General features: G+C 43.2%; 1 protein-coding gene across 2 annotated transcripts in view; it reads right to left on the bottom strand.

Moving 5' to 3' along the window:
• PRDM15 (PR/SET domain 15) overlaps window positions 1–14,794 on the bottom strand; it is a 38,117-nt gene that overhangs the window by 21,735 nt on the left and 1,588 nt on the right. For both annotated transcript variants that reach the window (XM_082221054.1, XM_082221055.1), the window contains exons 2-7: window positions 9,847–9,892; window positions 5,626–5,719; window positions 3,650–3,803; window positions 2,651–2,903; window positions 2,203–2,322; window positions 548–772 (exon numbers count right to left, since the gene is read on the bottom strand). In XM_082221054.1, coding sequence (XP_082077180.1) covers window positions 548–772; window positions 2,203–2,322; window positions 2,651–2,903; window positions 3,650–3,803; window positions 5,626–5,719; window positions 9,847–9,883 — 883 coding nt within the window. In that variant the 5' untranslated portion in view covers window positions 9,884–9,892. The remainder of the gene's footprint in view (window positions 1–547; window positions 773–2,202; window positions 2,323–2,650; window positions 2,904–3,649; window positions 3,804–5,625; window positions 5,720–9,846; window positions 9,893–14,794) is intronic.

Genomic DNA, 14,794 nt, shown 5'->3' on the forward strand with positions numbered 1-14,794 from the left:
GGCCAAACTTGGCCCTCCAGCTGTTTTTGGACTACAACTCCCATCATCCCTAGCTAACAGGACCAGTGGCCAGGGATGATGGGAACTGTAGTCCCAAAACAGCTGGAGGGCCAAGTTTGGCCTCAGAGGCTTAGGGTATCGTGGCCAGAACCTCTGGCCCATTGGCCTAATTAGACCCACCTGTGAGGCTATTTTGGCCACATTATGCCCACCCATATCATAGATGATGTGCGGTATAGGACAGGTAAAAACTTGCCTCAGCTGCAAGTGTATTTGCAGATGCCACCAATCAGCCTATAAAGCCCCATATGAATTGCTGGGGGGGGGGAGCAGGCAAAAAGCTCACCAGATGCTACGGTGACTGGAGTCGCATGACAGGTGGGCAACATGACAGGTGGGCAGCTAGGCCTACCTGTCAAGCTTGGCCTGAGGGAGGCGGGGCGAACATGACCATCTGGCCCACTGGGTGAAAAGTTTTCCCCACCCCTGATTTAGGGTATGAAATGAAGTATCACTGATAGCTACGTTTAGTAGTTTCTGGGCTCACCAGAAGAGTCTTTATTGTCCACAATCACAATGGGAGTTTCTGGTCTTGCCACTTTGGGCTTCCTGCCCCTTCGTGGTTTTCTTTTCCCTTCCACTGTGGTGTTGGCATTTTCACGGGCTACAGGCTGGTCTGCAGGGGGGGCCTCCATAACCTTTTCAGCAACTGCATCTTTTTGGTTGCTCTGTGGAGCTCCTTTGGCTTGCTCCAAGTGACTCCGGCGATGCTCTGCAAGGGAAGAGCGATGAGACAAAAAACTATACGGGCATGGCTGAACATTAGAAGTAAAGGGCCTTCCCTTCATTTAAATTTAATGCCACCTAAAGTCAACAATATTCCAATCACAACCTCTGTACAAAGTTGTGACAAAACTGGTGACTTTTGACCCTTTTTGAGGAGAGCAGACCCTCATGCCATGGTACAAACCTTCATTTTGATAGTGCTTTCAACTGGGAGAATTATCACCGTTCAAGGTCAAATTCCTGCCAGTCAAAAGCACATGATGAGGGGCTGGAGCAGGTCTGCTAAAGGTGTGACCTGAGGAGAGCCCCAGGGGCCAGGCAGAGAGCTCTGGAGGGCCACATGTGGTCCCTGAGCCCGAGGTTCCCCACCCCTGTCTAAAGATAAGAGGCAAAGAAATGAACTTCTCAAATGCTCTCCTTAGAAAACACAAGCCAAACCACTGTCGCTGTAAGCACATTCAACCTTTAAAAATTACGCCTGTGAAGTTGTGGATCTTAACAGTGCCTCCCTTTTGCTCATCAGCAGCTAGGATTCTTGGAAAGCTTTCAAAAACACTGGCACATGGATGGGGAAATGGAGCCAGACAACATAAAGAGCAGTGTTTCCCAGCCTTGAGTCTCCAGCTGTTTTTGGACTACAATTCCCATCACCCTTGACCACTGGCCCTGCTAGCTAGGGTTTATGGGAGTTGTAGTCCAAAAACAGCTAGAGCCCCAAGGTTGGGAAACACTGATATAGAGGACCATGGGTTTCCCACCTCTGCTCTAAAATGGCAACTGGCTGGACTCTGCTTCAGCGGCTCACTACTTTCTAGAGAGCTCACTATATCACAACAAACAAAAATTAGGGGCTTAGTATCTTAAACAAACTGAGCGGCAAGCTCTAGACTAGGGATGAGAAACCTGTGGTTCTCTGGATGTTGTTAGTAACCCCATCTTCCATGAGCCCCAGGCAGCATGGCCAGTCGTCAGGGGGGATGGGAAATGTGGTGCAGTAACATTTGGAAGGCCACAGTCCCCATTTCACCCACCCAACCCCGGTCTAGACATTCAAAATATCAGGCTTAAACCTTTCTTTCAATACCCATCAGAGATCAGTTCCACTTCAAAACCTATCATACGCCAATACGCCATCAGATTTTTCTCTAATACAGAGCTTTCCAAACTGTGTGTCATGACACATTAGTGTGTTGGCTGCAGTGTGTAAGTGTGTTGTGTGAACTCTCCCCGCCACTACTCCCGGAGCTGGAAAGCGGTTAGTGTAACATTCGGTTTGCTAGTAAAACTGAATTACTGTGTCACAAAATTATGCATGTCTAAAAAGCGTGTCAGCAACATGAAAAGTTTGGAAAGCTCTGCTCTAACAGGTGATTTGGCTATATAGTGTTCACACAACAAGAACCGGAGTTTCCATACCTGAAAGTTTAGAACGGGGGAATTTTAATTTTTTGAGAGAATAAGTGCCACTGGAACAGGGAGGCTTCGAAGTAGTTTTGTTTTCTTCTTGGTCACATTCCATCACTACTAAACAAACGTCTATCAGAGAAATAATGTTTGCATTAGTTTATTTTGCATTAGTTTATTTGCATTAGTTTATTTTCCTACTGTTACAATGCCTGGTGTGCCTCTGCTGAAACTTAAGATCCTTGGACGCTGTTTTATATTTAAAAGTAGAAAATATCAATCAGAGGAAGCATTCCATTACGTGTAACAAATAATACGAATCAGGACATAGATTCTATCAATTTCTTTTCATGTGAGGGAGATGTTTGCATGAAATAAGCCCCACAGAGAAAGTGGGAACATTTTTTTGAGATAGTTAAAAAAACTACCCTCCACCCATCCACGAAGCAACCCAACGTACCATTGGCAATGCTAGAAACTTGCTTTAGAACGGGCTTTTCCATTTTTTTGGCATAGAAAGCGGCATACCACACTCGTAACTCTGTGCCTGGTGGGATGTCCCGGGATGTAGTGAAGTAAATGTCATTATCATGCTGGAAGGCAGACAGGTTCTGGTGTTCGTATTGGTTGGCTGGCCTCACCATCATCATCCAGTTGCAATCATCTTCATTAGATGTATCAAAATACACTAGAGGTCCATCCTTCTGAAAAACCTAATAGACACCCGTGCAAAGAAGGAATGCAAACTTTGCAGTGATGATCAACTAATAAATAAATAGCCGTAGACAAGGATGCGTATTTGTTACCATAGTATGACCTGCCCATGTGGTCACTGCATTTAGACATTACTGTAACGGCATGAGAGGAAGAATCTGGCTTCCATGCTACTGTGCTAAGCGGTAATGTAATAATATGAACTGGTCTGACTTTTATTTCATACCCCTGACTTCACAGATACTGGCAAGGTGAATGCAAACCTTCCCCATCAATGTGGAGCACATAAAGTCGCAGCTGCAAAGGAACAATCAGGAGTCTTACAGTGCACTCCCAACTGTTCCTGTGCCACCCGGGCTAGTATTTTGAGCCTTTCCAATTTGGTACAAGAAGCAAGGTCCACTCCATATTTCTTGCTCCATTTCCCCCCATATGAGGACTGCCAACACCAGCACATCTTGTTTGCCTGACTGCACATGTTGAAAGTTAACAGATGGAACTAAAACCAGAAGATTTCTGCACACCATACAAACAAAAACACTATAGCATTAGCTATCGGTACTGAAAAGGCTACTCTGTGTGTGTGAGAGGGGGCGGGGGGCGGGGCAGAGAATGATTAATGAATGAACTGGCTAACTAAAAAAGAACCAAATGAAGGAAATGCATGTTCAGACAATGGTAGAGCCTGCTTTCTCCATTTCTTAGTGCCTTCGTATTATCACCAACCCAAACAGTGTCATTGTACCTTTAATGGAAATGCTGGCTCCTTTTCCAGTTTGGTAACTCTCTTTGATTCAAAGGGGCCAAACTGGGTACGCTTCACCAGCTGTGTTACTGCAAAAATGCCTTCAATCCCATCTTCAACTTGCCTGATCTCCAGGTTGGAAGGAAGGGATGATCTAAGAAATGAATATTTTGACGCATAAATGAGTTGACTCTACAAAACATCTTCCAACATCCACAGAAGAAAAAATTCAGCCCTGGCATCCACAGGGAAGAGCTGAGGCCTCATCCAGACTTCCATCTGTGCCATTTTTTTAGGCACAGGTCCGGGCTTTAACCCTCTGTGTTCAAGCGGTCTTTTTGTTGTTGTTATGGCACTTTCTGTGGGGAAACCCACATTTTACCATGAAATCGGAACCAACGGCAATTTACATAGATTGCCATTTGCACCAATTCAGCAGTAAAATGCAGTTTCCCCACAGAAAGCACCAGGAGGGAGGGGAAAACCCCACTCAGACGTGGAGTTTTAAAGCACGGATCTTTGCCTGGAAATTGTGGTGTAAAATAAAATCTGGATGGGCTCTGAGTCCTCTCTCCTCAGTGACAAAATTATCAATTGCAAGGGATAAATTTTCTATATAAACCTTCTACATTGACAGAGTAATTGAAATAAAGAAAAATGACACAACCTTCCACACTGTTATATAGTATGAGGATCAGTAATTGCCTATGAATGGGTTCAACAGCTCTCTAATAAGTGGTAATCAGCAATTCCTCAGGACCATTTCAGAAAATATTTTTTCTATAAAAACATAGGTAGCGACCTTATGAACATTTGTCCATTTCGACAAATGTTGCCTTCTCTGATAGGCAGGCTATACAGGCAGAGGCCTATCCCATCACCTGCTACTTGATCCTTTTAATGGAAAATGCCAGGAACTGAACCCGGGACCTTCTGCATTCAATGCATGTGCTTGATCACAGAGTTCCTCCTCAGCAAGAACTTCCATATGGGAAAGGATACGAAAACCCTGTGCAGATCTACACCCACTTTCACCTACACTGAAGTTACTTCCATGTAGGAAATCTAAACTCTGAGTCTCAGGTTTTATGGTATAAAATGTATGCCATGCTACACTGAGGCATGCTATAAATAGCATTATTAATACTAATAATTAAGAGAAGTGCAACTGAAGATGCTTAGGCTACCTAAGAAGATCTTCACCTCAAGTTGCTGTTTTTATTGACAGTTTATTAACATCACCAATGACTGAGGAGAAAACTGATCTGGCATCCAAGTATTGTGTCCTTTGCCTATGAAAGGCATCTTCTCTGCTTCTCATGCTTCCAAACAAGATTAGTCCGCTTAGAAGAAAGGGTTGTATCCAACTGAGCTCTCTGCACTCAGGCGATGACTTCAGTGGAATTTCCCTTCCCTCTCTCCTTCTTTGGCACCCCCCCCCCCGAGCACCCCCAAATCTGCTCTGGAAGGTTGAAGAAATCCCCAGAGCAGATTTGCAGGGCAGTCGTTCTGCTTGCACAATGACTTAGATACAACTAAACTGAGTCGTCTGTAAATTCCGTTTTTGTGTCGTTCACATTGTACAATCCACATGCTCCACCGACACAAATGTGATTAGCCTTGCTTTTCTCCCTCACTGCGATAAATGCCAGGAAGCTGTCATCTACATATAAGAAAAGGCAAAGGTTAAAAAGGATGATCTAGCCATAATACTCTGCCCTGGCTGGCAGGACTAATTGTCTCCCCATCTTCTCATGCTGCTGAAAACACTCCAGAATGAGATCTTGCAGCTTAGAATTGTTTGGGAGACATTTAAAGTTACATGCATGTGAGTTCTCAAAGACTGGGAGCATTCCTAGTTCAAAATGTGACACTAGAAGCAAAATACGTGAGAAGAGAAGACTCCCTTTTGCATTGGCAATCTGGCTTCATTTACTTTAAAATTAAGCAAGCCAACAAGGCAAGAGTTGGCTTACCTTGCCCGACTTAGCACAAAGGAGTCTTTGACCATCACCACTGGGCCCAGTTCTGGACATTCGGAATCATGATGCTGATTGCAATCTTCACACCCTGAAAGCAGACAAAAGAAAGAGCAGGTAGTCATGGAGAAAGCCAAGGAGCTTCACAGTGTACTCCAACAACTGTGATATTCAATTACCCGTTGGCCACGTACTTGTTTGAATCAATAGTATAGTTCACCTCAACCCAGGGATAAATAAGGAATAAAATGGCACTTGTGTTATCAGACTATAACAGCACCTGCAAAAATTCCCAAAGAAAATAGGCTTTGAATAAATGTCTAACACGTATAGTTTTGTCAGTCGAGGAAGGATGCTTAGAGGAAGGGGAAGCAACACTTGGTATAACCGATTCTGGCTGGAAAATAATATTCATATTGTCTGAATCAATGCGTGCAAAGCCGCTTTCTTCTGGATGTTACACAAACACCTTTCACCAGACTGTTTTGTAACCATTCCAGCTCAATTTACCTCAAGTTACGTCTCTTCAATGTTCAGAGCAAAGGCTATTCCAGCAACCAAGAGGCATCACCATTTTCCCAGGCTCCACAGAAGGAGCAAACATCTCTAGGAGTGAGCTTTGTTTACAGTCATAGCTGCTTCTCCCTTTTTTGTAATAGTAGATCCATTCCATCATCCAGGCCATGCTTTTCAGAATGCCCTGTTCTTAGCACAGGCCCAGGACTTGCACAGACTGGCAGGGCGAATTTGGGGATAAAGAACGCTAGCCTGGCTGTGGTTGTACGCAGGGAAAGAACTTCAGAATAAAAAAGCTCCATCTACTGAGCTTCAGATGAACCCAGATCCTTATTTTGAAGAGCACCATGCCTGTAAACAACCTTGGGCAGGACACCACATGAGTGTGCAAGCTTCCCTCCTCACAGCTGCTTTATTCCTCCCCTCCTAGTTGGGGAGGGAGCAGCGCACATGCTTTATATGCAAAAGTTCAAGCCCTGGCATCTCCAGTAAGGTCTGAGATCCTAGGGAACTGCTGAAGTCACCAAGTTTACAGAACAATGGTCTTGCTGGGTACAGGGCAGTTTCCTCATTGACCTATGAGAGAGCTTATGCATGCCTGAATAACATGCTAAGCCAAATATAATGTAATAAAAAGAGCCCTGTTGGATCAAGCCCCTCTAGTCCAGCATCCTTTTTCTCACAGTGGCCAACCAGATGCCCGCGGAAAGTCTGCAAGCAGGAGTTAGGTGCAGCCTCATTCTCCAAACTTCTGGGTTCCAGCAACTGTTCTCCACAGTGGATGTAGAACAAAGGCATTGCGTAGAGTAGTCTCCGATAGCCTTGCCCTCCATGCACCTGCCTAATCCTCTTTTAAAGCTCAGCTTCCATGTCTTTTCTTCGGATCTTAGTCGGAAAGCAAGTCCAACATCACCTCTAATTGTCTTTTGCGCCAAGTAAGGTTGCTTCCAACCTTAGGTAAAGGTAAAGGTACCCCTGCCCGTACGGGCCAGTCGTGTCCGACTCTAGGGTTGTGCGCCCATCTCACTTAAGAGGTCGGGGGCCAGCACTGTCCGGAGACACTTCTGGGTCACGTGGCCTGTGTGATGCAGTGGCGTAGCGTGGGGGGTGCAGGGGGAGCCGGCCACACTGGGCGCAACATCTGGGGGTTAGGGTTAGGGGGCGCAAATCCACGGGTTAGGGGGCGCAAATTACTTGCCTTGCCCCGGGTGCTGACAACCCACATTACGCCACTGGCGTGATGAAGCTGCTCTGGCGAGCCAGCACCAGCGCAGCACACGGAAACGCCATTTACCTTCCCGCTATAAAGCGGTACCTATTTATCTACTTGCACTTAAGGGTGCTTTCGAACTGCTAGGTGGGCAGGAGCTGGGACCGAAAGACGGGAGCTCACCCCGCTGCGGGGATTCGAACCGCCGACCATGCGATCGGCAAGCCCTAGGCACTGAGGTTTTACCCACAGCGCCACCCGCGTCCCTGCTTCCAACCTTACCTTTCACTTATTCAAATGTTAGACCTGCACCAACACAGCCTACAGAGAGCTTATTTATTAATTATCCTCCAAGCACAGATCTTGAGGCAATGCACAAGATACAGTCTTTAAAAGATCAGATTTATTTCGGGGGGGGGGGGAGCAAAACAGGCACCCATGGCAGAGATCCATTCATCCAGCTGGAAAAATGCATTGAAAGCCCTGCTCTGAGTTACAGTAGTGCAGGCTTCTGGGATCCTTGGAACTTGTAAGAGAGGTCTCCCGCCAACCACAGTGTCCCACTGGGTATATAACCTGGCCCTGCATGATATATGCCAACACCTTGAACTTGGCAGTCAGTGCAAACCCCACAGGCAAGGCATTATTTGCTCCCAAGCTGCTACATTCTGCACCAGCTCCAGACTCCTGGCCAACCTCAAAGGTAGCCTCACAAACAGAGCATGGTTTCCAATCCCTGGTCTTCTGCTTTCAAACCAACACTACTGCAAGTCATCCTGTATTTTTTTGTAGTATCTCAGACACATCGGCTTAGCTTGCTGGTAAAAAAGCAAAAAAAGCACCACAGCTGTCAGCACTGCAGAGTCATCACAACTAAACAGCACTCTTGCATGCTCTTTTATGCCTTGGGGGCATCTGCAAAGCTATTAGTGCTGTTCTAACCCTTCAGTATTTATTTATTGTGATGGTGCATGAAGAAAAAAACACAGAACAGCAAAATAATGAAACAAAACAAATTGTTTGGTTTGTAAAACGAGACTGCTTGAAGCTACGAATGTCTGTGATGTCAGTTGCTATAAATTAGTTACCACCACCCCACCACCACTTAAATTCTAGCCATGAGAGGAAGAATCCCACAGCGAACAAGAAATCCTACTAAGGATTATTCAGAAGCTTCTCACAGAAATGCAAAAAAATGTGCATTTTCCAAGCACATGCACCTCAAACCTCTCCATACTCCTCTCTGGTGCACCTTCAATCCCTTATAATAACTTTACCTAGTAGTAGGGAACAAAACAGACCTTTTACCCCATGCCAAACAAGTGCACTTCTCCCACCTTTGATATCACAGGACACCAATGCCCTGGCATACTGTTTGAAAGGGTGTTCACATGTAAAATTCAGTGTGTGTATGCCCAGATTCAACAGCTGATATCTCAGATAAAATCTGCAAATCCACAGTGCAATCTGGGCCCATGCATTTATGGCAGCAGTTCTGAAAGGTTGTGGTGCCCCAAACTGGTGTGGCAGGAAAGGATGGCTAGTGTAGCGAAAAGATTCAAGGACAATCAAAGAAACATTTAAACATTTCACTACAGTATAGTATCAAAATAATTTTTATTATTTGCAGAATACGGATAGATATCTTTTCAAAATGACAGCAAGAACATCAAATGATACTGAGAACAATTCTAGTTGTGAGTTAGAATCACTGTTCAAACGCAGCGCTAGAGAAGACGCGTTTATCATTAGTTTGGGAATGATTCAAGTTCTTATGTAGCTGCATTGTTTCATACTTTCTGGTTTCCCATGATCATATTATAAAGTAGTTGTGTTCTATGTTATAAATCAAGTGCTCCAATGTATTTCTAATCACTACAAAATTCAGTGTGGCACAATCAAATTTTTATTCCATGAATATGGCTCAGAGAAAAAAGTTTTGAGAACCAGTCATTTATAGTTTTGAACACCATGCTTCTGTCCCCCTCTCCAATCCCCCATCTTTTCTGTAAATCCTATTTTAACCTCTCCAGTCTCATCCCCAGACAAGAGGAAGACTAAGTATATGTGCTTGCCTTTGTTCACCTTTACAGCTTGCCAATGTGCCCACTAATACCTCCTACAGCAGTAGCAAAAGGTCTTAGTAAATATCCCCAGAAAATCTACAATGCATGGCAGACTGTTTGCTATGCCTGCTCAGTTCCTGCCTACACTGGCTCACATAGCTGTCAACGTTTCCACTTTTTTAAGGGAAATTCCCTTATTCCGAATAGGATTCCTTGCAAGAAAAGGGAAAAGTTGACAGCTTTGGGCTCAGCCTCTCCTAAATGGAAAACAACCACTTAAATTGTCTGCATTTTCCTGGGTGCGGGATCTGACATTCATTGTCTTTTCTATTTAGAACACAGGAGAGGTGGCAGCCCTCATTTGGCTCTCATTGACAATTAATAGTCAGAGGCATATTTAATGCAGAAGTATTCTTGGATACTTACAGATAAGCACGGCCTCCTTGCTGCCATCCTCTGCCATTTTGAAGACCTTTGAAAACAGAAGGGACAGATTCCAATGAGACTGTTAGGCACTTCATAGCAAAAAGCTCACCTGCCCGGGTTATGTGGATTCCAACATACTAACGAAAGTGCTTTTTATGCCTAGGAGAGGCTAGATGAAAACAGGCCCCAGCTTACATTTGGCTGGAGGTTTGCTATTGATTTCTAAAGGGTTATATTACTCCCTACAGTTAAACACAGAACATAACTCACAAAATTAAAGGAACTGCATTCTATTGAGTCAGACCATCCGACAGATATTGTCTACATTGATTGGCAGCAGTTCTCCAGGGTTTAAAATGGGATATTCCTAGCCTTACCTAGAGATGGTAGGTGCTCTATCGCCTTCCCATCACCCACTAATGTTATTGTTTTAAGAACGCTGTGCACAATAACTTGAAAATTTAACACTCAACCTTGTGTCTGAATTGCAGAACATGACAAACATAACTTCCATACAGGAAAAAGCATATATAGACCTATGTATGGCACATGTCCATTCCATGTGATCTTATACATATGGTGGAAAGCCCTAGCCAATCCCATCTGCAAACAGACTTCACTTGAAAAATAAAAATAAAAGTGAGGTACCTAGCTTTGAGGTCGCAAAGAAAAACATGAGACCAACATATGTTGAAAGAAGAAAACCAGTTAAGACCAATTAAAGGTATCAAATTGTAATAATTCGAAATGAATTGATTTCCACAATAAGTTCCTATGAAACTGTGCATGTAATGTGCACATTTGGAAGGATCAAACAGCTGGTAAAGACTTATTATTCTCAGTACTGTTTCCTGAAACAGCAAATGGCAGGATTGTTGGCTCGTTTTACTTTAAGTGCAATGCAATAATAATAATAATAATAATAATAATAATAATAATTACTTAGATTGACATGCCCTTCACCTGAACGTTCCAGGGCAGGTTATATCAATATAAAATACATAACTGAAAGCAGGCTAAAAATATTTTCAATCACAACTAGCGTGGGTCCTAAATTATATGTATCTCAAGTGTAAAAAGCACAGGGTAGAGATGAATCTTCAGCATACAACAAAAGCTATGCAATGAAGGTGTCAGATGCACCTCTGTGGGGAGGAAATTACACATCACTTATGACCCAATATTTTCCAGAAATTATATGATTCTCGGAGCCCAGTACTTACGGTTCCAGTCCAGCTTTGGTTCAGCTCAGTGCAGCATGGCAGCAAAAGGGACCAGGGAAGGGCACAGCAGCTGTGAGCTCCTCTCTGGAGGCTGTATGGTCCTGCTAAACCAGTGTTTCCCAAACTTGGGGCATCAGCTGCTTTTGGACTACAATTCCCATCATCCCTGACCACTGGTCTTGCTAGTTATGGATGACAGGAGTTGTAGTTCCAAAACAGCTGGAGACCCAAGTTTGGGAAACACTGCGCTAAACCATAGTTTGACGTGGCATGACATGCAGACCACGGGGTGAGCTGCTATTGAGAAAACTGAAGGCTACTGGTAGCCCAAGAAACACTACTTTTTGCAGAAGGGTTAATGTCAGCTTTCTTGTGCAAAACTGAGTACAACTGAGATTCACGCATTGCACCTTGAGTAGATACTTGGAGCGACAGATAATCCACCACAGTCCGAAGAATATATCTGAAGTTTTTATTTCTAAGATGGCACTTGCTGCTCAATCAGATACTCCATCTCCCCACCCATCATTGACAACCGCTTCTAAGCTTTCAGTCTGATACTTTCAGAAACAGCAGCTTCTGTTCTGAAATGTTCTGCAGGTAACTGCGATAGCTGACAACGGAGAGGGGCCAAAACTGGTATTTATTTGGGAGTCTTCTAGAAATAAAACTCCTGAATGCAGAAAAGACAAGCAAGGACATAGACATGGCACTTAAGAGGGCCCTTTAGCTTTTGCCTATGGAGAGGCAATCTATAAAACAGAAAGAGCTTGTTTAAATTATTTCCATTAATCGTTTTTTATTTCTGTACATTTACCTGAAGGCATAAAGGACCCTGTCAGTTCACTTCGGCTTAATTACCTAGAATGCACATGTGGTTAAGCATGACATTCACCAACTACCTCTGAACTTGTGGGCCACAGGATGTTTCCCCTAATAGATATAGGGACTAAGTGAATTAGGGATGCTTCACGATTTTATGTAGCAGCAAACGTGCTTTCCATAACATGGATGCCCATTACAACTAATCCTAGCTCTCTGAAACACTATTTTGACTCTCATGTTATCTTTATTTGTGAGCAAATCATTTCAAGTGTGTATTTTATGTAACAAATACCCCATACGTCTGTTAGCCTGGATGGCTCAAAAAGTGATTAAATTCAAATGATATTCTCTCCATAGCTAATATGTGATAGCTAAATGGCACCTCCATACCCAGGAGTGCTCTTCTGAATATCACATGCTGGGGACAGAAGGCTAACTTTACACCCTGCTTGTAAACATCCCAGAAGCACCAGGATCCTGGAAGATAAACAAGACATGTCCAGGAAAAGGAACAATGACTTTAATTGTGTTTTGACCCTTCCTCTAGGGCAGTTTCCCAAACTTGGGTCTCCAGCTATTTTTGGACTACAACTTCCATCATCCCTAGCTAGCAGGACCAGTAGTCAGAGATAATGGGAATTGTAGTCCCAAAACAGGTGGAGACCCACATTTGAGAAACGCTGGTCTAGCGCTACTGTCCCCAACATTGACTTTGCCTCACAAGTGGTACAACGAGAATGAACCCTGGATAGTCCAAAATTAGAATCATAGTTGGAAGAGTTCCAAGGATCTAGTCCAACCCCGTGCAATGCAGGAATGTGAAGCATTCCCACATGCGGATCGAACCTGCAACCTTGGTATTATCAGTACCACACACTAACCAGCAGAGCCATATAGATGACAGATGGGAAGGGGGTGTGAAACACTGCACTATACAAGTCTTTAAGTTGCAAATCAACATGTTGACGAAAGCAGAGTCAATACATTTTATACTTGGTTGCAGTATTTATACATTTGTGGCAATTTTCAGTGCTTATAACTGCTGTTAGCACTATGGTTTTTCTTTTCTTCTTTTTTCTTTTTGGTATTTTTAATGCCTTAGTTTCCCATTGACACACAAGGCAAAATTCAGATGCACCATACTAATTAATTTTATTGCAATGCTTTCATTTTGCAAAAATATAAATGAATAATCATACTGATATCAAGGCTACATCACTACAGAAATAGCATCCGTGAAATAAACACAGATAATAACTTGCAGTAAACTGCTAATTGGTACATTTTTCTTTGGGCAAGATAGGTGAGGAAGCAGAACTAATTAAAAAAGCAGCATCAAAAGAGTGAGATCATATCTGAGTATAGCTGAGAAAACATAGACACCTGATACGTAGTAAACAGTCCAATGCCAATCCTACAACTAGAGGAGATTTAAAGATAAACATGCAAGTATTTGCATGATTAAAGGCATTAGAGAAAATTCATTTACATCAATAACAGGAGCAGGAAAGAGACTGCAAGTGGATTAATGGATTAACTAATATCTGAATTTGTGCAAGAAAACAAGAAAAATGCTTTCCAATATTTTATTTTGCTCACTTATTGAATATTATAGTATTGGTTTTAATTTTATGAGAGATTATTTTGAAGCATCTTTGCCACCTTAAATGGGCCTCTAATAGCAAACTTCATGGGTTCCAAAGGTGTTTTAGGACCATACAATGGCACCCATGCATCTTGCAGTTGAATGTATCAATCATCAAGTAGGCTGTGGACACCATTAAACAATAAAATTTATTGAACGAACATACCTCCCCCTTTATATCTACTATCAACAGTGGTTGGAACATGTAGCCTTAATTAACTTCCTCAGCAGGACGTGACCATGTGTGAAGGGCAAAAAATAAATGCACCATGGAAATCGGCAGTTTCCCTTGAAAACACTCCATGACATTATGCTGAGTGTGTCAACACAAGCCAGAGTGCAAAGAAGTATTAATGATGGAGAATCCAAAGATTGGAAAAGCCACCACCCCCATATCAGATTAGTACATGAACAATAATCCTACTCTAAATTCCATTTTGGGGATTTTACAAGCCACCTATGATGGGTCACTTCACACATTCCTTTCTGACATGTTAATATTTTTGACACAGTGTAGTATGTGGCCCTTGATACAGGTAAACAGGTCAAGAAACAATGCATCTGCATTCAATGTCTTTTTATTAAAACCAGTTAAAACTTGCAGTTTTCACATTTATTTTCATACATGGACATGACCCGCACGATTAAACTAGTTTTTTGAAAAATGTAATAAAAAGAGAGCAATTTATGCCACTGGATGAATCTGCCTGGCTAACAAACCTTTGCCAGTCCATCCACATCAGAGGATGGAATACAGTTCCAACAGTAACTCCTTATAGCCAAATGGATGATTGGAGAATAGGGAAAATACCTGACTCAAGCATACATTTAATATTTAAAATATGAGAATTAATTTATCAGAATATAACATCATAATCAGCAAGCTATTCTACCAGATCTACTTCTCAACCGAGGCGAGTGGAGAATTTTTTAAAAAGAGCATTTTAAATGTTTATTTTAAAGAAACCCATATTGTTTCAATGCATTGAGAAAACGCGACTGCAAAGACAGGACGTGCCAGATATGCCGAATTCCCCCAAGGTCCGCGCGCGCGTGTGTGTGTGACCTTGTGCATGTGGCACAAAAGGACCAAGCGGACGCCGGAGAGGGGGCACAATCTGCGGATTTTAAGGAGAGAGTCCCGCACCTCTCCGAGTCGCTGCAGCCTATAGAGCAGGCCACCTCTACACGCCCCCTTCGCAAGAGCGGCGCCTGCCCTGCCCTTCTCCAACCGCGCACCACGGCGGGGGAGGGA

Source organism: Podarcis vaucheri (genome assembly GCF_965113315.1).
Source record: "Podarcis vaucheri genome assembly, chromosome: 4".
Taxonomy (NCBI): Eukaryota; Metazoa; Chordata; class Lepidosauria; order Squamata; family Lacertidae; genus Podarcis; species Podarcis vaucheri.